Raw genomic sequence first — 23,016 nt, 5'->3', positions numbered from 1 at the left:
AAGCTTTGTGCAAGGCTGGAGTGGCTTCCAGAATCTGTTCTCCTGTGCTTGTCACTGATGATGTGATTTCTTTTACTTCAAACTAAAGCCCTGGCAACTAATTATTAAGTGTAACACTCTATGAACTTTTGCTGCGTTTTCGGTTTTGCTCCATGTTGAATGTCAGGATCCTCATTTCATAAAACTAATTGCAATCCATAGTTCTCCTTATAATTACTTTTTTTCCTTACCATCTTGCCAATTTTGACCCATTTCAGTCTAGGGGTGATGCACCAGTGACTTGTCAGGACAGTTCTTGTGAACTCTGGCCTGGCATGCGACAGGTGCTTTGTGGGTGTAGGTCAGCTTGAATGTACTTGGCAAAGTTGACCCTGTTGCAAGGTTGACTTTAGCGAAGTTAACAGCAGCTCTGGAGGGACTGGAAACCACTTTGCTGCATTAAACAGACCTGCCTATTTCAGTCTACAATGTTAGGATATAATTTAAAACTTTGAAACCAGAGAAGCAAAATCATCCCTTTTGGTTCTATTTCTTGTGCAGATCTCTGTTCTCAAATACTGGATTTGGACATCTGATACAGCTGAAAATGCATTTCTCTTTCCAAATGAATTAATGCTGCTGTTTTGATGTTATTTACACTCTTTCTCTTGTCTATAGACATTTCCTTTTATTTCTATTATGTAATTGCTAGAATATTTTTTTTATTTAAAGTTGTATGTGCTGTATCTTAATCCACTAAAATCCTTTATTTTTTATAGAGAGGAAGTTGCAAAGATGTATGCATTAGGACTGTCTACTTCATCAGTTTTCTGCCTCTTCAAATGTAATAAGAAATGACTTGAAGCATTCTACCCAATCTCACTAGTCAGTATCAAGAGAAAAGCTCACAGCCCGCAGTGTGAACACAGTGCATGCCAACTCCACAGCCCAAAGGAAGAGGTGATCCAGCAATGATTAAGACTGTTTCCTTCATTAATATGCAAAAAAATATGCTCAGTGACAACTACTTTATATTCAAATTCCGGAGTGGGCATCCCACCAAGGTGAACAAATCTAGTCCAAATGGACAGCTACTAGTATTTCAGGCATAAAAACTGATTTATGTTTTTTTTGAGGCTATCATATCATTATTATTAGAAAGTAGTCCCTGAAAGTATGAGGAGTTCAAAATCTGCTACTGAGACTCTTTCTTGGTGTTCATGGTGATGTGATAAAACACAAGCAACTAAAGGGAAAAAAAAAAAAAAAAAAAGTGTTACTGCTGTTTTTGAGCCACTGTTCTTTTAATGCCTTGGTGCCTTCTCCAGAAGGAAGGGCAGTGTTTGCTCTCCTCTGTGTTTAGGAAGCATGCCTTTAAAACAGTTTAGGTGCTAAGTAGGCAAAGACAGGAGGATGAAGACTATTGCCATGTCCATTTTGCAGAGGCAAGTTGGAGGAAAGAAGTAGAAAGGGTAAGTGAAGCACAAAAGAAGTTGAGGTGTAACAGGTTGTCTCAACTGGAGGGTTTTGCTGTTTCCCACAATGGAACGCAGTCATCCCAAGCCAAGACAAAGTCTGTGGTAGAGCTGGGCTCCCAACACCATCTCCAGCTTCACAGGGGAAGCTCTTATTCCCTAAACCATCCTTCTTTTTCTATATGAAGATCTGAAGATCAATGTGATTTAAAAGGCGAAAAATCAGTAATATTTGAAAAACATGTACTAGTTAAACTAGTTTTACCGGTGCATAGTTATTTTAATTTCATTGTAAGAAAACAAGAGAACTTCTCTGACTCATAAATAGGCTACTGTCTCACCAGCTTTGTTCACATTTTTATCTGATTTATCAGAGAGAATTTTTGTTTGGCCTTAACTGTTTCACTATTTTCCTTCAGAATATTAAGTTTCACTAATGCCAATTCAAACCAACATCCCTCAGCAAGCAAACAAGCAAGGAGCAAATTAACAGAGGAAATACTTTTCCTTTTCTGCTGATACAATTTGATGTAGATTTTGAAAGTAAATCCTCTAAATAAGAGGGGAAATGTATAGAGTACAACCTCAGTCATCCTGAAGTCAGTTCTGCCTCTTAGGATAACAGGGAACAGTTTACATGCATTGATGAAATCTTGTCTTATGCCATAAAAAACATTGCCAAAAAGAAAGCAGCAAATTGTAGTTTAAGAGTAGAAAGAAGTAGAAAACATAAGTCTGTAGAGAAAAGAAGGTAAAACCATACAAGATTATTTATTATGGTTTAAATAATGCTACTCTCATAAGGTTCACTTTACTTTCACATTTGATAATTTTAAAGGGATCAGTGTGGGAATAAGTTGTGGTAGCAGCATGGAAGTTATTTTTTGTGGTTCTTAAGAAAGGCTATAACAAGTGGTTCTTTCTGAAATGTTCTGAGCAGAAGAGTATGTGCCCTCACAACGTGCTTTTTTGATTATTCTAAACAGAAAATATAAACCAGCTATCTAATACCTGTATTTATAGTAATTCCTATTTCATCTTGCAACACAGTTTTGAAAATATTGATCATAAGGGGAGAATACTACAGTACTTCCTGAGATTCAAAATGAGCTTTTAAGGTCTTGTAGCAGAAGCGTGCAAATACTTTAGGAGAGACTCCACCACCACTGCAAAAAAAGGTAATGTAAAAGATCTGAGTTCATTTCACAAGTATATACATTAAAAAAAGGGAACAAAAAACCCCACAAACCTAAAACTCCCTTTCTAAATTATATTTATTTTTCTTTGACATTAGAAATGTATCATTTTAAGTGCTTATGTGTTTCCAATCATCATACCACCTGAGCAGTGTGTAATTTTTACTGTATTTGTGCCAGTCAGAATAAGAAAAAGTATAGTTTCATCTCTTTCCAGATGGCAAACAAGGAAACGAGCCATTTGTTTGAAAGAAAAATCTGTGGTAAAGCAAGAATCTGAACCTGGGTCTCATGCAAAGCAATCCAGCATCCTAACTGGGGACATTACTGTGCTCGAAATAAGAAGTTTTAGCTTTAGGAATTCTCTAAGAGATTTTTTTGTCTTGTAACAGTCTGTTTTATTCTGCAGCTGCTTTTTTAACTTTACAACTTACTAACATCAATTGACTGTCAAATAAGTACCACTGTGAACTCATGAATAAACATAGTTATCATTTACATATCGAGGGCCTTTAGCTGAAAAGAATCCATTTGTGATACTGCAGTATCTTAATTATTTACTGTGTTATATTGTAATTAATTGTATTTTACTCTCTCAAAACTCTATAGTATGTATATCTTACGGGGTTTGGAACCAATGCACTAATATTAAAGCAGTAATCAACACTGCTTCTAAATATTCATGCCAATAAATGACTCCCATGTGTTTGCTGAATGCCAAGGATAGTCTGAAGCATTTATTTAGCATTCTAGTGGGATCTAGTTTCTGCAAAGTTCACATAGATGCAGAATTTCAATATTGTTGCTGTTATGCATGGGGAGAGGGAAAACATTTTTGAATTTGCACGAGCAGTGGGGCAGGACACTTAGAAGAATGCAATGGTATCTCAGTCACAATCTGCTTAACAATGTCTAAGGGCACTGGGGAGTTGTCGGTTATTTTTTATTATAAGAAAACTACAATTTTGTTTAGTCTACGACAGCCTCCTCATACTTTCACTTTTTAATAAACATCTACAATTTTCCAAATCATTTAAAAATCATTACATTTCATGGGCGGGGTGCTCTGACTGTCACGCAGCTGGGGCTCCATCAAGGCACTGCTGTAGCAATCACAAATTCAGACACATTTCTCAATAAATCAATTAAATACTATAACCCTAAAATTATCTGGCTTCACTACCGCAATTGGCTAACATAAATCTTCAGAAAAGCATACTGAGTGTGCAGAGGAACAACTGATTTATTGAGCTACTGTCGGAATTTCAAAACGAGGAAATACTGTCTCGCAATCCAGTAAGTTTGTTTAATGAAATGTAAGTTAAGTGTAAACAGTCTTAAAATATATGTGACTTCAGTCTTTTGGATTACAAGTAACTAGCATATCGTAAACTGTGCTTTCTTGTTTGAAGTACAGTTTCAAGATATAAGTGCGCTGCCCCTTTCTGCAAACAAGTGTTTGGGTCTCCACTCCCCCCTACCTCTGAAGGCAAATGGATCACCAGACCTTTCTGATGCTCTTTCACAGCTTCCAAAAAAATAGTGGATTCACCTTTGGATGCTTGAGATGAAAAAGAACTTGTTTTATAATCAGGGGAATGGCAATATGAAGATTGCACGCACTCACGATGGTGCTGCAAATGCAGTCCAGGTGTCCTGATCCCTGCTCCTTGCTGGAGGGCAACTGGGATTTCCATGTGCTCTGCCACCAATGTCTTGTTTAGAAAATTCTCTTGTATACGTACCAATACTTTGTCTGTAGTTCTCACAGAGATACTTGATAATACTGTTGACCATATTTCTAATTGCTCCAGCACGAATTCCTTTTTTTTAAAGCTAAAACTAAATTATCCCTTATGAAAGGTTTAAAATAAATATTAAAATATTTAGCTGTTTATAGGGGAAAAAAATAGTTCAGCATGACTGTACTTTATGTTTAGTTTCCATGAAAGTCTTAGATCACACGTGCAGTTCTGCATGTGAATATTTAGCATACTCAGCCTTAAGGGAAAAATAATTTCTGTTAGAGCCACCCTGCTGACTGTGATCACAGCACTACAGGTCTGCTGTCCGCTCTTAATGCGGGAGGTACTAGCTTTGAACATGGATACCTTAATGAAAATGGTCGTGCAAGCCCAAACCTGATTACCTGTACCTCACTTTAAAAAATAATACAACAAGATTGAGCATTAATAAGAGATTATATTAGTGTTTAATGTAGTTATGCTATTATATAGAGAGGAAAAAGAGAAAATTCAGAACTCCATGAACTGACGTGTTCTGCGTCATGATGCTTATCTTCCCGGGCAAGATGCACTCTGATGTGCAAAGTTGCAAGTGATGCAATTGGTTAAGGGTGCACCGTGGTGTCTCGAAGACCCGGGTGCGACATCCTGCAGCCGTGCTGCCTCTCGGTGTTTGTTCGCGCTGAGCCGCTTCTAAAGAGCTGTGAGACCACAAACACCTCTCTTGGGAGCTGCTTACTCCTCCCAAGCAGGGCCTGATCCTGCGCGTGTCCAGCTCCCTGACAGAGCAGCGTGCAGGATGATGGGCTCTGGGTTTTGGACTCAGCCAACTCTGTTTTCCTTTTTCAGGATCACCCAGCACTGCTGCAGTTTGTAATACAAGCTGAAAGTAAACATCTAGTCATCAATCTGGAGAGGAATGAGTAAGTACCCTTGTTGCATGTTCACTTTGTACTGAAGGCTCTCAGAGAAGGGTTATAATTTTAAAATTGATGGTTTAAAAGTAACTTGGGGCCAAGTTTGCTACTGGTCCCTTATGGAACAGGCCCCTGCCAAGAGAGTTTTGTTCAAGTTTGATGTGTATTTGCACACTGCTAATAGAGCAAGAATCTCTAAGGTCGTCTGCATTTATGTGGGACTGAAAATGGATGTGTTGCCTCTCCATGTTTTCCTGTTGGTCATTATTTTTATTTGATTTGGGTTTGTCCTCCTTTCCTGTGGTAAGCCCTTTTATTTACAGTAATGTGGAAAATCCTACAGTCTTTGGAACTTTTTTTGGAGGATCATGCCTCCTAATGCTGCCTGCAACCATGGTTGCCTCCGTGCAGTGGCTGTCAGCATCTGCTCAGGGAAGATGAGTCAAGCATTTGGGCTTAAGCCCTGCTGGGCTTTTAAACGGGGGCTCTCTGGGTTTTCTGGCAAGGGGCTGGTGGTGGGATGTTTGTGCTGTTCACAAGGCCCATGACCAAAGCTGAGCTTGAACCCATGTTTGTGGGCTGTAAATGTTATATCTTCTGTGTGCTCTTGACAACTCCCGCTCATGTCCATAAGCTTTCAGAGAGGGTTTACCAGGGGCTGCTGTAGAGATGGTCTCACGGGCAGAAACCTATCAGAGTTTTTACAAAGGGGTACAGAACCATACAGAAATGAAGTAACTTCTCTGGAAGTACATGAGAAATGGAACCAAACTCATCAAAGTCTTAGTCTACCTTCTCGACTGTTAAACTGCTTTTCCTCTAAGACTATCTCGAGAATGTATTGTGGGAATCCAGATCAGGACAACTATGTGCTGTGCTGCTTGACAAAATAAAACAAAAGATCACTCTCAACCTAGGGAAAACTTTCATAAATGTTAGCAAGGATCTCTGTGTTCTGTAGGTTTCCCTGCTGTGAAATAAAAGCAGTAGAGGTATTTTTTTACTGTAATAGAGAGATCATAGACGTAAGCGGTGCAGCTTTCTGTGTGAAGAGGAAGGAATGTGCATGCGAAAGCAAATGTCCAAGGGAGGCTGGGTACATGCTGCCTCAGGACAACTTCAATGGAAAACGACAGGGCACCTCTTTAGTCCTCTGTAGTAAAACAACGCAAAATGCTTTTTTGTTTCCAGTCATTTGGATGAGCCTTAACATTACCCAGCTGTAATAAAATCCAGTTCACTTCATTATTCAACATCAGACCTGAATCTTGAGCTTTCTTTACATTATTTTTAATACTCCTTAGTTGTTCATTTCCTATCCTTGAAGGATATGTAGATCCCCCCATGCATAGGTTGCTCTGTTTCAGTAACTAGAGGAGGATTTAATTCCTTTAGTAAACAGGGATTTAACTTTATATTCTCTTAATCTTTGTCAAAGGGTGTGCCTTCCTTCAGGAATGGGAAGTATGCAGCAATTGAGGAAACTATTTACATTCCATGTCAGCGATTAAAAGAACATAAAACTGCTAATACAGGCCTTGCTGAACATACCAAACTCTCTTGTACCTGTAATAAAGTCAGATTTAGAAAATTGTAAACTGCAATCTCCACCTCTTTTACAAGTAGGACATGAAAGTACAGTAAATTAACTCTATGAGCATCTGTCTGACTAAGCAGATTTGGAGATGGTGAGATCTGCTCCTTAAGAAATATAGTATTTATCAATGATTATTTTTTAGTTTAGCTATCTCTATGGTGGGGTCTGCAACAGAAGGTTTGCATTCTAAGAGAGTTGTGTATGGTATTAACAATATGAGGTTCCTCATTTTAGCAGGAGCTCCTAGGTAGTATTGAAAAATGGGACAATTAGCCTTGCCTGTGCTGGGCATTTATAGTATAGGAGGCAGTTCTTAGATCCCAAACCACAGAAAAAGTTGGTCATGGTTTTGCAAAATCATTTCTCCCGCTTCTCCAGTATTACTGACTTTGATTTTCAGAAGAAATAATGGTCTAAGTGATGCAAGTCCATGCAGAAGTTGTTTCAGTGGGTGTGTGTGTAGGTCTATTTGTTACCTGTTTCTGTAAATACCACAGTGCATCAGTCTGCACGACTGGTCTGTGCTCCCCAGGGCAGCCAATCTCAAGGCCTCTGTGCCTGCCTGTGGAAATTGATGGTTGCATTTCTTCTGCCTGTAATGACAGTGTCGGGCATGTTGTCACTGGCATGGAGAGAGGCATTTGGGGTGTGAAGCAAGCAGAGTGGATGTGCTGTTGCTTCCAGGGGGTCCTGCAGGTTCATGGAGTGAAAAATAATGTCTGGGAGATAAATGAGAGAATGTATTTCTGCCGAGCAGAAGATGGGGAATAACAGCTGGTGGCAGTGAGCCAGATTGCACCTAAAGTAGATTATGGACTCCAGAGGTGTGAGAAGGTCATCACATACCTGGAGGAGGGAGTAATGTTTCCACGCTGCAACTCCTGCCCATGAGTCTCCAGGGCTGTAGATGTGCATACAGACCCTGTCTCCTCCAGCCTGCTCCATCTTCCTGCGCCTACAGCTCAAATACCTTGAAAGCATTGATGCTGAGATTGGAGTAGCCATTCAATCAGCATGCTTCAGGTAGAAGTAGAGTGCTATTATTATTATTCTTGAGTAATAAGTGACAACACGTACAAAGCTCTGATATGTGTACTGTTATTTTACTGTAGTTTCATGTAAAGCATGTTATTCCTTGGAGAATGGTGGGGGTGGAGGTAGATGGGACCCTAGATTACATAATTTCTGCATTGGGTCATACAAAAAAAAATGTATATGATTTTCCATGGTTAGTAGAAACAGCTGCTTTGAGTAGTCTTGACATTAAACTCCATTTATTGAAAACCTTAGAGATTTTCCAAACCTTGAGTTGTATTTCAAAACATGATTCAGATGCATTAGGCAACCCAAGTGGGGACTGATGTGTTAAACCATCTGTTATCTATGGAAATATTTAATGTCAGTTTGGTGTTTTCTGATGTTTAGACTCAGCAAGATGTGTTCATATGTACTGGGCAAGACGTTATGTTAGTTCTGGAAGAGTTACTGGTACCTAACTTCACAGCTTAGGGTTTAAAATCTTCTCTATGGTTTCCAGCTGTTAATATTATTTTTGTACATATTCATTAAATACTTTAGTGATTAATTTTCCGGCATTGCACATTTGTAATTGCAAAACAAAAATTATTTGCCATGAATTTGATCTGTCAGTCGTAGAAAACTTGCTAGCAAGCTTACGTTGCAAGTACATTTCTTACTATGATTTAGTTGCGAAATATGATTGCACTCTTGAGAACCTTAAGCTCTGTAGTACCTTAAATGTTTTAGAAACACTTGTCATATGGAGAGATTTCCAGAATCAGCAAATCATCGATCAGCTGCAAAATAAACCACTCTTCAGAGCAGCTGACTGTACTGGTGTGCATTACATCAATAATACTGATGCACTTCTGTTGTGCAAGGGACAGTAATGTATGCACATATAAATTCCTTTAAAGTTGATTGCAGCACGTGGGTCTTAGAGGAAAGCAGGCTTACTATTGTGTAAATGAAACAAAACCCATGTAAGATTAAATCTGAGCTGGAGAGTGGAACGGTATGTGACTACTGGCTGTTTTTCTGCAACTGGAAACATTTTACACTCTGTCAGAAATAGGTCTGTATATAGCGAAGTACTTAAGTGTTCCTTTAACTTTAAACATATGAGTAATCCAGGTGAAGTCAGTAGAATTACTTATTTTCAAAATTAATTTCATGCTTAAATGATTTGCTGACAAAGGTCATAATTATGAATGTCAAAGAAATATAACTTTGAACAGATGTTAGAGAGCTTTTTCAGTGCTGAATCCTGTATATACCTGCGTCTGCGGCAGATAAAGATAAAAAGCTGAGATAAGTCAAGAGCATGTGAGGGCAAGTATGGAGGTGGGATGGCTTTGCCCTGAGGGCATCAGCAGCATCTCAGGAGTGTCCTGTACAGTTTCCTTCTGGTGGAACTTCACTGACCAGCGTTGCAGAGGGAGCAGTGAGGGTGCAATCAGTGCAGTTGTGGCTGATGGGCCGTTGGCAGCATCTGGGGAATGTGAAAATGGAAAGAAAAAGCTCAGGTATTTTAGAGAAGTGGAGTTTCCCTATTCACGCTCTTTTTCATCAGGTTTATAACAGGTTTATAGCCTTTTACAAAGCAATCTAAAAAGGGAATATATGAGGTTAGATTGCTGCCTTTTATTCCCTCAGTAAAAATACTTCTCTTTTATCAGCAGGCAAAATCCACCCCAGGCCATGGTATAAGTCTCCGTCTTATCCTTTAAATCCCCTTGGATCCCAGAGATCTCCAGAAGTTTAGAGCATCTCTGACTCTTCCCCTTGCATGTTCACCACTTCTACATGGAGGCACAATACCAGGGATGTATTGGGATGTAATGGTCCAGTTGGAGGTCACTTTGAAAGCTTAGCTCCAGGACAGAGGAGGTGCCAGCGGTATTCCCTCTGTCTGAAAAGCAGGCAATAGGCATCTTCATGCTTAGTGCTAATGTGACCTGTTCCAGCGAGGCCTTAGTGTTCAGAACTCTTTTGTATTCTTTTCTGGTTAAAAGAAAAGTAGTTCTCTCTTCTTTTCTGCCTGACCTTTCTGAATATGAGCACTGATTGGTGTGCAAGTGACATTCTAGCTGGATTAATTTAGCAGAGAAACAACCCATTTCCAGTGCCAAAAAAAATAGCTGACAAAATTTGTTAATGAATTGACATGCTTATATACAATCAATGGCTTGAAATACAGATAGAGGAAACAAATCTAAACAAATACCAAAGAAACGGGACCTCTCAGAATATACTTGCTATTATAAGTGCTGTAACTTAGCCAAAAAACTGTGACCCCTGACTGTTTTATCTGCAAATGCTGAAGCTGGCAGCTGTACTGCAGTGTTTCAGCATGAGCTGACAGTTGGGGTTTCAGTTTAATTGAAGTAAAAGTTTTACTTTAATGGAAGTAACAATTTTTTCCTTCCGTAATGTCAACAGTCAAATGGTCTACACCACACTGAAATGTGAAGATTCAGCTATGGCAGCTACAGTAATGATGACACCAATCCGTGGCTCTAAGGGTACAGGTATTTGCTGTAGCTTTGTGGCAGAAGGATGGCATATTTGGCATGGGCATTGAGATACCAAGATTTGTTCTATAATTGAGTGTCTTAGCATAGGTTGGTATTAGCAATGGTAGTTGAGGCTGCGTGGTTGGGGCTACCTTTGGCTGTGTTGTTCTGGAGCTGTGTGTTGGAGTGAAAGGGTTCAGCTACATCAGGAGAGAAATTGCTGCTTGCTTGATCTGTTTTTCCTCTCCTTACATAAATACACCGACAGAAAGGAGCAATGTGAGAAGATATTTATATGCTGATATAATATGCTGGAAGTGGAGATGATAAAAAGACTGGAATTTCTCTTCTGGAGACCTTCTTGTGGCCGAATGTCATAATCTCTAACACGGCCAAACTTCCATAAAACAGCAGGGCAGTGGGGCTGTGCCAAGTCCCTTGGGGAGAAGAGAGGACTGTGTCCTGGTCTGGGGGAGTACGTGGGGTCAGGAGGGTCAGTGCTGCTCTGTCCTTGCCCTGCAGCCTTGGTGCATGTGAAGGCCTGGGGGAATGATCCCCTTGCTCAGATGGGAAAACTGAGATATGGGGAAGTTTAATATTTCTGTATGTACCACTGAACTACAAAGCTCGTTCACGTAGCATGCAAAGAGTTAGAGTCTGATGGGTAGGACAGGTACTGTTTTCTCTGTGTGGATGTTTTCCTGAGAATAGTAGTTTCCAGAGCTGCATCAGTTGACAGCTTTGAACTGAGTTAACATAAGGTTTTGCTTGTTCAGTGTCTGTCAGTCAGAGGAACCCTAGAGCTGTACCTTTCAATTAAATATATAACAATAATGGAGAGGGAAATATACTTGCTGGTGCAATAAATGTGATAAAGAAGTGCCTGCTTTAGATTTCGCTCTCTACATATATTGCAGCAAGAATATTATATTTTCAGAACTGTGTTTTAATCTCCCTTTGTACTGCAGAATATGAGATTTTCAGCATTTCATTTTGAGATTGCTCAGCAGAGAGGTCGGGGAGGAGATCTGGCTATCGGAAGACAATAGGAATGTGGGCTCCATCCCTCCGGCGGGCAGGCTGGAGTCAGCTCGATCGCGATGATAACGAACACGCAGGCAAAATGTAATCATCTAGGACTGTAAAATGAATAATTAGGGGAGAGGCAAGAGGTAAAAACAACTTTCTGGAAACCTTGTAATCTCCCACTGATAGTCATATGCCAGCCCACGTGGTGCAGAAGCGTTATGCGCCCGAGGAGCGATGGCCTCGCAGTCGACGCTGAGTTGTTTTGCAGGTTGGTGGGTGAAGTTCGGGTGCATCCAGCTGGACCCAGGCTTTGCTCGCAAACCTCCTGGGTGTTCCTCACGTGTTTCTGCTGTCTGCTGCTTGGGCAGGTTTCAGATTGCTTTTGTTTGTTGGGTTTTTTGAAATTTGTTTCTAACAACAGTGAGCAGCGTTTCAATAGCAGCCAAGGGGAAGCACTGAATTCTGCTCTGCATCGTCACGTGCCCCATCATTATCCAGGATGTTTTGTCCCCTTTCCACAACACATGTAAAGATACCAGGCCAAAACCAAGAGGATTCTCCTGCTTTGCAGAAACATTTGTGGATATTGCTTTCTGGCTTCAGAAACACAAGGAGGACTGTAAATGAGTTTTCAAGTCAAAACTGAGGCTGAACCTGCTTTTAATGAATTTTCTATTAGATATTTTCACTTTGATGCTCAGTCCCAGGGGCCCAGTGTCTTTGAATAAGAGCAGATATGTGACAGTACATCCAGCATCTCTAGAATTTGTCTTCTTTTTTGCATCTAGTGGCATTTTGCTGGCACATGCTCAGTTCCTAGGATCTCAGCTTCTCCTGAAGGCTTTGCAGAGAGAAGTACAGTGTGGCCTTCATAAAATTCTATAGGGAAAGATGCCAGCTATTTAATTTGCTTATACTGTTCACTGTTTCATGTATTTATTTTTAGAGGGTTAGTAAATACAGAGTACACTGAAGTACAGTTCCTCAGATGAATTCTCCATTATTTTATGTTGCATGTGGAAATGAAGTATTCAAAAGGAACAATTTAGTTGTGCTCATAATCCCTGTCTGGGAACCTGATCAGCATCCCTGCCAGGCACGGGGCACACCACGTGCATCCCCAAAGCACAAGCTACACATCTGTGAGGAAGAGGTACACCTTATTATTTCCATAAAACACATATATTTTAATATGGTGGGCTATCTACATGTCAGATTGCTGCTGCTATTGGCACCTCTTTGTATCGTGGTCCATTCAGGTAATCATCCCTTCCTGGAGTTTGCAGTAAAAGCTGAGTGGTGGATGTAACAGAAGGGAGATAACAGCAGGAGGAGGATGACCCATGGCCTGATAATACATGTCCATATCAGCACAAACTGGAAAAAAATCACAACACTTAAAAAAAAAAAAAAAAAAGGCAAGATGAAAGTATGTGAGGTTCTTTTTAACCTTCTCTTTGTTGTGATACTTAAGATTCATATCCTCAAGCTTTTCTGCTCCATCATAACTTTAACAAAATACCACAAAACAAAACCAAACCCCTGATAATATTATCACAGACATGGTAAAATCCTGAGGTTTGGCAGCTTTACCATGCTGTGGTCATGGAGTTTAGATACATGAAGGTCTAAGAAGACTTTTTGTTCCTCCCCCGCCAGTCTGCCCCAAGTGATTTGTGTTTTGAGGTCCTGGGACTTAGTTTTACATCCCCTATAGCCTTAAAAGAACAAACGTTTATGAAGAACTAAGTGTAGGAATTTTCTTAAGGGGCTGAAGAGAAATTAGTCATCCTGTTCTCGTGAAGAGTTCATACCTTAGTTTCCTTTAAAAATCTCAAGTCAGGAATTGAGTGCAGGAACTTCCACATAAATTTTGATCTAACTGGTTCTCTTTTTTTCCTTTTTTTATTTCTTTCTTTGTTCTTCTTTTTTTCTCTTTTCCTTTTTTGCTCTTTTTTGCCCTCATTCAAAATTCCTTTGAGAGGGATTTCCAGGTGTGTATGAATTTCCATAGACAAAGTAGGGCAGCCTTCAGCATTTAAGCTTTTCTCTTCTGCCAGGGGTGCAGGAGGCCAGTGCCCACAGAACCCCTCTCTCAAAATATTTGGGTCCTCCTGTCTCACAAAGTACAGGGGAAGAGGAGGGCCAGCAGGAGGAAGAAATTAATGCCCTGCATCGACAGGAGAAGAGTATGAACCCTGGATGTTTCTTTGGGCACGATCTGATTCAACATCACTGATGTAACGGTTTCTTTTACATTTTTTGAGAGAGGCGTATGTGACTCAGGCAGCAGGCATGTCTGCAGAGCTGCTTGCTGCAACAGCTGTTTCTCTGCATCTACTTATGGAACGTTTTCCTCTTAAAAAAAAAAAAAAAAAAGTAAAAGAAAAAGGTAGGAAAAGGAGAAAGAAAAAAAAGAAGAAAGAAAGAAAAAGCCAGATGCAAGGTACTTAAGGACAAGAATCTTCTGTATAGGGCTGGATTCAGAGGAGAAACAGATACTTTCCTAGACGCTAAATTTGAGACTCTTTCCAGAAAATGTCAGATCCTGTCCAAGTGACAGAGCAGTTTCTCAGGGCTGCAGAGGATGGCAGAAAGCACTGCTGAAGAAATAAATACCCACTTGCAAAGCACGTTGGGGTGGGAGCGCGTGGCCGGGAGGTGCTCGGACTGTGTCCAGCCCTGCTAGCCCTGGGCCAAGTCAGCTCACCTCGCCACCACCAGCTGCCCGGCTGGGAAATGGGGCTCATGGTATTTATTTATTTCATTTCCTTTGAGTGGAGCCTTGAGGATTAATTTGTTCACATTTTGAAGATGAAAAGCAGCATATGAGCGCTAAGTATTGCAGTATCGGCCAAGAGGGATGATTCAAAAAGCAGAGTCTATATGAAGAGTCTGAGTGTGGAGGAAATACATATATGGAAACATAAGCTTGGCAACAGGGAACTTTTTTTTTCCCCCTCTTTGATGTCTAGCCTCAGTAATCCAGACAGATTCCTTCAAGAAATTGGTCCAATTTATTTCTGTGCTTTTATCTTACTACCTGCTACTTGTTCATTTGAAGTAGCTATGAAAAAAATCGAGTACCTGGCTGTGTGTAGAAATATGCTTTTTGTATGAATAAGGTAATTTGAGTACACTGTAATACTCCCCCTAAATGGGACTGTTCTTGGCAATTTATGCTTCCCAAGTCCTCTCGGGATGAGAGCAGAGCTTGCCTGTTCCTTCTTCTGACCCACATATTTGCACTTTCTCAGTGTTGTTAGTCCAGTAAAAGCACACTGTCCTCTTCCTATCTGATGCTCTTTTTTCCCCCAAGGAAAAAAAGAGCTATGTTCAGTTACAGCTCTAGTTGTGGTTCAGTTTCAATACGGTCTCTATCACATTACATATTTTATCTGACTAGCATTCTGGTATCTGTGTTTTGCTAGTGCTTATATATATAAAATGATCATATCTTATTACAGCTCTTCTGTAAAAAGAAAGAATAAGAGGATGTATATATCTCACGCATGCTGATCAAAATAAGTAAACTTTTGGCATAAGAAAAGTTGCATATGACATTTAGAAATAAATTAAAGCAAGCTTCCTAGTCAAACTTAAACAGAAATACATAAATGCAGCCCACTCTGACTTCAGGTGCATGGTTGCCTATTTACATGAGAAAAGAATTAGATAGATAGGAATGTTATTTTTATTCTGGATATTAGAAAAATATTCTGAATGGGAATTAGGAGATGGAAGTAGAGATGTTTTTACAACTTAGCCTTTACTACATCTCTGAAAACTATGGAAATTATAGTTTTCTCTATATCACATACAGTCCCTCAAATATAGCCTAGAATTTTTCCTGCTTCCCTCTGTCACTTGTACTGATGCAGTTTACAGACACATTCTGCATTTCCTCCAGGAGATAGGTCTTTGCTTGCTCTTTGTGCTCTCCATCTCTTCCCCTTCCAAGTGATAGGTAAAGTGAACTCCACATTCTCCCCACCGCCCCCCCAAATCATTTATTCTTCTTATATTTTAATACTAAGGCAGTAAATGCCTTATCAGTTTTGAAACAGCGGTCTGGATAATTCCAAGCAGATGTCTCTCTTTCTTTAATCACAACATCAGTTATTTCTTGGTCAGTCTTGATTAGCTGATTCTTGCATAATGAGAAACTATAGTTAATGGCCACTTATATGTGGGTTGAACATGCTGAAAAGAACAGCTTACCCCTTGAGAACAAGAGGCTGATGAGCCAGTAAAATCAAGCTAAATGGAATGAGTCTTCATTATGAGTCATTAGAAAAGATGACGCTTTGGCTAACAGATGAAATATCTTTGATGAAGACCAGTTGTAAAAGCACAACTTAATGCTTAATAAATGTATTGGGGTGACTCATAAATTCAACATACACATTTGTTTCTTTGCAGTACGTGTCAAGTCCGGTGCAACACCATTTCCTGTATTAGATGTGTCCCCTGGCTGGATATGGGCTTTAAAAAAGACACTCTTACAATCACTGGATGAAAGATGACTGTACAATAACTTGGCAAAGGATTCAAAATGAAAATAAGAGTGTTCAGACCCACTGAATTTGGCTGGAAAATGGGCGAATCTCCCATTACAGACTGGCTAGTGCCTGTTAGGTGTATCATCATTTGATTAGATTTGAAGCTAATCTAGTTGGAGATTGGATTGGTTTGGTGGAAGCTACAATAGTCTAACTTGTTCCACAGACCCATTGGATAGCTTATGCAGTTTTAGTTGGACAAATAAAATCTTACTTATAAAACAGCAGGAATTTTGAATGCTATACAAGAAATGAAAAATAAAATATATCTCTTATCCCTGCAACAGCAAAAACACCCCCAAATACAAAATATCTCTTTATTAGCTGGATGATAGTGTTGAGGTAGCATAAAAAATGGCAATGATTGTAACATAAGTTCTTATGAAACAAAAATATTTGAGGAGGAGAGGAGGGAATGTGATAAGAAGATTTTTTTTTTTGTTTTGTTAAATGGGTAGCTATTAGTGTCTTCTGAAATTAAAGGAATTAAACGCAAATAGCTACTATTTTCACTTTTACTTGCATTTGAGTTGAAGAGTAGTGCAATCCTTGTTCATAGAGGAGTTGTATCATCTGTAAAAGTCTTCATCACTTTATTTTGTGAATGTAAATTGTGTCAAATTAATGTCTTTCCAAACTATTGTGAGGATAATGCTCAAGTAGGGCATGCATTTGACTTTCTTTGAAGTCAGAGTCATAGTGATTTGGTATAATGACCTTTTTTTGAAAAAAACAAAACAGTTCTTGTTAAAAGTTTTTTTAGTAGCACCTGTTTGATCTTTTTAAATAAGTGCCATTATTTAAAAAAAATTACTGACTTTTGTACAAATGTAGAGGAGTATCCATCAAAATTGCAAGCAGCAGTTCCTTGAGAGGAGTCACAGATGCCTGAATGTAAAGATGAGTTTATCCTGAAAAAGTTTGCCCAAGCTGTTCTGCAAGAAACAAGCATTTTCCCTTAGTTTAGCAATTCCTGGAAGAAAAATACTCACCCTTGTCTAGGCAGCATCAGAGGGACTGCTTTATTTTCTGTTTTCCAGGGGGTGAATTCATTTGTTTCATTTCCACACCTCCTAATAATTTAATTCAGATCAATGGTGCAGTCCCAGAGACTTTCTGTCCTTCCTGATACAGCAAGACTGACATTGTTATGGACCCAAATCCTCGTTATAATAGGAAGAGATAGACTTGCGGCTTGAATTTTCTGCCAGTGCTTGTGCTGCCAGGGAGTGTCTTCTGCTTCCCCTCAGCTGAACGTGCCCCAGAGGCAGCATCACTGCCCCCACCAGTGAGCCTCAAGGTGTTGGGGTCCAGCAGTGAGTCACTGGGAGCAAAAGAGCCAGCAGCAAATATATATTTTTAATAAGTAATGAATTCACTTAGTAGGAAAGGGCAGGGTAGAGAATGAATTGTTTAACAGATTAATGTGAATGTCTTTTATATTTTATAAACCTCTTAAGTCCCTGGTGTGCTGAGCCAGGTTTTGTTTATGTACATGGAAACATGAAATCTTTTCCAGTCCCTGTGCAAATAACACAGAATTGGACTTCATTACATTGGCTAATTTAACAAGTCCTGGGAGGCTTTTTGTTACTCAGTAATAGAGGAGGAGCCACAAACCCCAGAACTGCTGCACCAGCACAATCTCTTTGAATGAAATAATCTTCCTTGCTTTCTAAGCTCTCCATGAAGGGTTTGCCTGTGAGGCCTGAGTTCACAATGAACAAAGATTTGGGGCGAGACCCAAGTTTCCTCTGGGGCTACCTGAACTGCTGAGCAGCAGGTGAGAGCCCTGGTGACAAGCTCCAGCCCAGGTTCCTGCTGCAGCATACTCTAATATTAGTTTCCCAGGAGATAGTTGGAAGCATCCAATTTTGGTGAAGCTATGAGCTTTAATGAAGGGTTTGAAGATCTTTTCGTTATAATGAAAAGCATTAAAATTCTAAAACTGGGAATTTATTTATCTCTCATAACTGGTGGATAATCATGTGGTGCTGAGAAGCAAGGCATCTTAAACTGCTGATATTATTGCTGCTATGCCCATTAAATAGAACTAATGCAGGCATTGCATAAATATTTTAATAGCTTTTTACAGTACTTCTTTAGAAAATGTTTAAAGAGCCACCTAATGTCAGACAGAGATACTTCCTATGTAAACCCTTGTTAATTCTCTTTTAATGGCTTTATTAACTTTATTTAATTGAATATTGATACATTTAGCAGCCCTTTAAGCATCCTATTTTATTGAAGTTTTACACTCACATATTGATAAGTAGCACAATGTAAGAGCACTGATTAATTGCATCTTTGCTTAATTCTATTTGAACTAGTTCAACATGAAAGATGAAATGTAGGTACAGGAGAGCTCTCTTTTTTTATCCATTTTATGTATTTTATATGCATAGTTTGTACGACTTAATTTAGGTTCATTTTGATTCCCAGTATGCCCAGTTAGTATGAGTATGATCACACTCTGAGGTAGGGGGAGTCTAAATATTTTACTCTATGAAATGTTCTGTCTTTTATGTCTTCTGTGATGAATAATTTACTTGTTGGTACAGCTTCAGAAGTGAATCCCGTTGTGCAAAAGCATATATATTTTACGGGAAAAAGTAAGTATTACAGTGATATTAGCTTTCTCCTTGGAAACTGTCCTTACAATATTAGAAATCTGCAGAGAGGTGGATGCCTTGTCTTGTGTTACTTGACTTAATAGCCAGCTGCTTTTCTTGTGTACTTCCACAAGAAGCACTGGCATTACCATACATATTTAATCATAACATGGTTGCTTTTCTCATCTCAAATGTTCTTCTTTGCTTCCTTATACATCTTTTTTACAAAGTTCAAGCAGGGTGAAAATCACTTGAAGAGCAGAGGGACTGTGGAAGATCATGTAGTGTACCGAAACCACATCTCTAGGGCTTTTGCCATTGCTGGATTTTTGCACAGGCTTTCTGTACTGGGGTGAGTTTTGTAGATTTTTCTAACATTTACCCACCTATTGTTAAGACAATTAGAAGTGTAGCAGTTTTATTAAGTTAGATTTTCATGCTTATTTTCATTCACACAGTCAGCTGAAACCATAATACCCCTTGCATTTGAGTAATCTTACCAGGTAGGTTTTGAATGGTCTCTCAACATCTAAGAGTTAAAACAGAGCAGGATGTGACCTTACCTATTCTTAGTTCGGCAGGAAACCATTATCATTTTCGGCAGTAGAACTGAAAGGAGAAAATCCCTCTTTTGTTAGCTTTCCCATAGTCCTCTTATTAAAGGAAATGTATGGATTTCCCACACAGGTAGACTATGGGGAGAGTATTCAACCTGCAGGACAGCATGTTTTGCAAGAGACTCAGATCCTGAGATCTGATCTCAGCTCTGTGGATTTGGCCATGTTTCCTGAAGACCATGCAAGGGGAGGTACATGTGTGAAAATTCAGCAGGTGATAACTGAAATCCCCAAGAACTGCAGATCCCACAAAATTCCAAAATTTTACATTACTGTATATTTTTTGAGAAATCAGTGTGTTTTGATGATTGCAGTCTACAACCTGAGTTCTTCCTTACCGTAAAAATGGAATTAATCTTAGAAGTCAACCAGATGCAATTTCCTCCTCCTTACTTTAGATAAAGGGATCACTTAAAAGACTGGTAGTGCTTGTGACAGTTGCCTTGAGCAGTACTCTGACACTGCTGTGAGATTGTAAAACACAGTGTAGTGCTTCTGCGTTATTACAAGCGTTGGAGGAGGAATGCAAAAAAGGACTTGTGCATAGGTTACACACGAGTTAAAGCAAATGTATAAGATAAGAATGTGGGATATAGGCAGTCTCTTTAGCTGTGAGTATAACTTCATATCAACACCAAATGAAACCACTGCCACCAGGGCTGAGGCTTTTGACTGATAGTCACTTCTCAGGAATGCCATCCTTGGCTCAGTGTGAAGTGTTGAATTCACAGCATGGTGGCACAGGGGAAAATTGTCCCAGTGGTGAAATAATCTAAAATTTAGCTTTTGAGTACTAAAGTATTTGGGTATTTTCACTTTCGGGAGTGTAAAGCACCTAGCAAGTAACTAAACAGAAGTACGTCTCCATTTGTATATAAATCAGTAATTCACTTTAGACATGGGCTGGATCAGAATCCAGATAACTCTTCCAGAGCTCTGCATTGTTAGGAGAAGTATATTTGACATAAGTTAACTAATGGGAACATCAGACACAGAGCAGAAACTCATTAAATGAGACTGTCATGTTCTTTGTTTAACAGTTCAGTGAGGAAAGGTAGAGAAACAATGTGGTGGAGCAGTGACAAAAGAGTCTAAGGGAGGAACTGGGTGTAGACAGAGAGTGAAATTGATATGGGCAAGTCTTTTGTAGAAGAAGGAGGATGACTTTCACCATCACTGATGATTTAGGGGAAAAGGGGAGAAACAGAGACCCTTTTGGTAAAAGTTTAGCACTGAAATGTAAAGAGATCAGCAGGAAGAAAACACTTGATACTATTGACATGATAAAAAGAAAAAAAAAAAAAAAAAAAAAAAAAAAAGAGTATGTGAAAGAGAGCTGAAGGTAGTAGAGAAGTTGTGATTAAGAGTCCAGAAGGTCTAAGAGGCAGTGCTGATACTGTGAGGGTAAGGATCCTGGGGGGATTCAGTCACAAGATCACAGAATTACCTCACCTAGCTTTCACACAGGCATGAAATCATGCAGTGAGGTTGTTCCCAAGAAGGCATGAGAGGAGGCCGTGATTACAACCTGGTTTACACAATACAGCATATATGCCATATAGTACTCTGTCCTGGACGCTACTACTAGCTGTTCACAGCAAGCTAAGGAGTGCTAGAGAGGCAGATGTATGTTCTGTGTAGATGATAGCAAAGAAAAGAGGCTCAGGCAAGCTATATGCATAGGAGTCTTCTGTGGAGAACCTTTTTTGCACAGCAAGGTTGCACAGAACTACCCTTAATGAAAACGGAGTCAGTCTGGTGAGCCCTAGAAGTCAGGAGATCATGTATCCACCCAGCTGGACTGCTGAAACTTGCTTTGGTTTTCACTCCTGGAGGGATTCTGAGAACAGAATTAATTAGGAAGGAATTATTGCAATCCAGAGATAAGGAAAAATTAAGATAATACCTCAGTCCAAGCAAAGGAAGAATGTCAAGTGTGTGTGATTGACAGTGCAACTATTGATAGGACTAAAATATGCAAATTACTTTAAGCCTGGAAGTTGCACACCAGGTACAAGGTAGAGTGCCCAGCTGGTATTGAAAGAGGATGTTGGGAAACTGTCTTTCCCCTTAGGAAATTATGTCAGGAATAAAATATAAGGAAACCGACACAACATGATAATTCCTGCCTAAAAATTGTACAGGAAGAATGGGTTAGGTCAAGGGAACACATTACTCATTTAAGGTCATCTTAATTTGTAAAGCTGTAATAGTGTCAACCATGAGCAATTCCTGTGTGTTCTCCATATAATTATTTTCAGTTGCCTAAATAAAAACATGTTTTCAAAGAAGATAAGGGGTAGAGAGGAAGATAATAGGTATCACTGGGAGAAAACAAATTGGTCACAGGATAGATTCTTTGATTTAGAAATCTTATATTAAAGAGAAAAGTACTGGAAAATATGCCATAGAAGAGAAGTAAAATGAAACCTAATAAGAGACTTGAAAATATGCTCATTCTATAATAATGTATAATTTTTAATTTTCTCTGGGACCTTGAAGAAACAATTTTATTGATACCAGAATTGGCTAACTGATTTTGATTGTTGAAGTATATATAGATGAGGAAACAACTCTGATTTCTATAGGAAAATAGAAAACCTTATATGTAGGAGGGATGGAAACATAAGATTCAGAAGCACAGGATTTTCTCAAATGGAGCACAGACAGAAGTCTTTGCATCCACTAGCAAATGAACAAAGACCTGGCAATAGTGTTGAGTTGAGGTCCTGTCAAGGAAAAATTAGAAGCCTTCAGGCTTAGAAAGAGGTTTAGGATGCAGCTTAAGTTTAAGTACTAAAATAGCCCAATTTGGAGCTTGGGTACATTCGTGCTTTGTATCAGCTGCATGTGTTTGGTTCAGAGGAGAATGGAAACTCCACTCAGACACGCTTAGAGAAGAGCTAATGTACTGTTCAGATATTTTAGCGAAAGTCAATTCTAATTTATTTCTGTGTATTACTAATGTCATCGCATGAATCATTGCAAAGGATATGAAGATGAGAATAAAAAAAAGTTAAATTGGAAAGGCCTAGTATTTTTCATACCTTGTCAGTTATGACATTTAATCTTAATTGTGTCTGAATTTGACTGATTTTCCAATTGCCTGAGTTTAGCAAGAGTTATGTTGTTGCTAGGACACAGTTACTTCATGTGATACATCTATCATCAGCGTAAAAGAAAGATTTTAAAGACTGATTCTTTTATTTACACTCACAAGTATATTTTGAGCAGCAGTGCTCTAAATGCAGAATGACCATAACACCCTTATTCTGAAATAAAGGCATCAAGTCGTGGTTAAGAAATGTTTCATTTTTTTAATCTCTCCATGGATAAATAGGAAAGAGGAGCATGCTTTACCCTTATTCTTGTTTCCTGTGATTCCTTAGTCATGGTCTGTTTATCATTTTCATGTTCTCAGTAGTGAATTTGATTTGTTCTGTTTCTATTCTGTTGGATGTGAAAGGTATTCTAGTACCATTCATTTCTGCCACTGATTTGTTTCCTCCTTTTGAAAATTAATCATTACTTTTTAAGAATAGTCACAGATACTCTGCTGGTTCCGCATTCCCTCGCAGGGTATCTCTCAATTTCTTTTTTTTATTATTGTCACGACATAGGGGACTTCACTGCATGTATCCATATGGACCCTGAACCATACATGTAGTAATTCTATTCTATATTATAGGTACTAATTATATAGTGGTGACTTCCAAGGCCAACTTTTGTAACGTTTTTATGGAAAGACTTG

The 23,016-nt window shown here is 39.1% G+C and overlaps 1 protein-coding gene across 1 annotated transcript in view; it reads left to right on the top strand.

Annotated features, from left to right (window-relative positions):
* The window catches only part of ADAM12 (ADAM metallopeptidase domain 12), a 185,170-nt gene that overhangs the window by 42,982 nt on the left and 119,172 nt on the right, over positions 1-23,016 (top strand). Inside the window, exon 3 of the mRNA XM_074831520.1 lies at positions 5,245-5,318. Within this exon, the coding sequence (XP_074687621.1) occupies positions 5,245-5,318 (74 nt within the window). The remainder of the gene's footprint in view (positions 1-5,244; positions 5,319-23,016) is intronic.

The sequence above is a fragment of the Strix aluco genome, chromosome 7, assembly GCF_031877795.1.
Source record: "Strix aluco isolate bStrAlu1 chromosome 7, bStrAlu1.hap1, whole genome shotgun sequence".
Taxonomy (NCBI): Eukaryota; Metazoa; Chordata; class Aves; order Strigiformes; family Strigidae; genus Strix; species Strix aluco.
The sequence above is the reverse complement of the archived record's forward strand: the minus strand, read 5'-3'. Positions and strand labels throughout refer to the sequence as shown.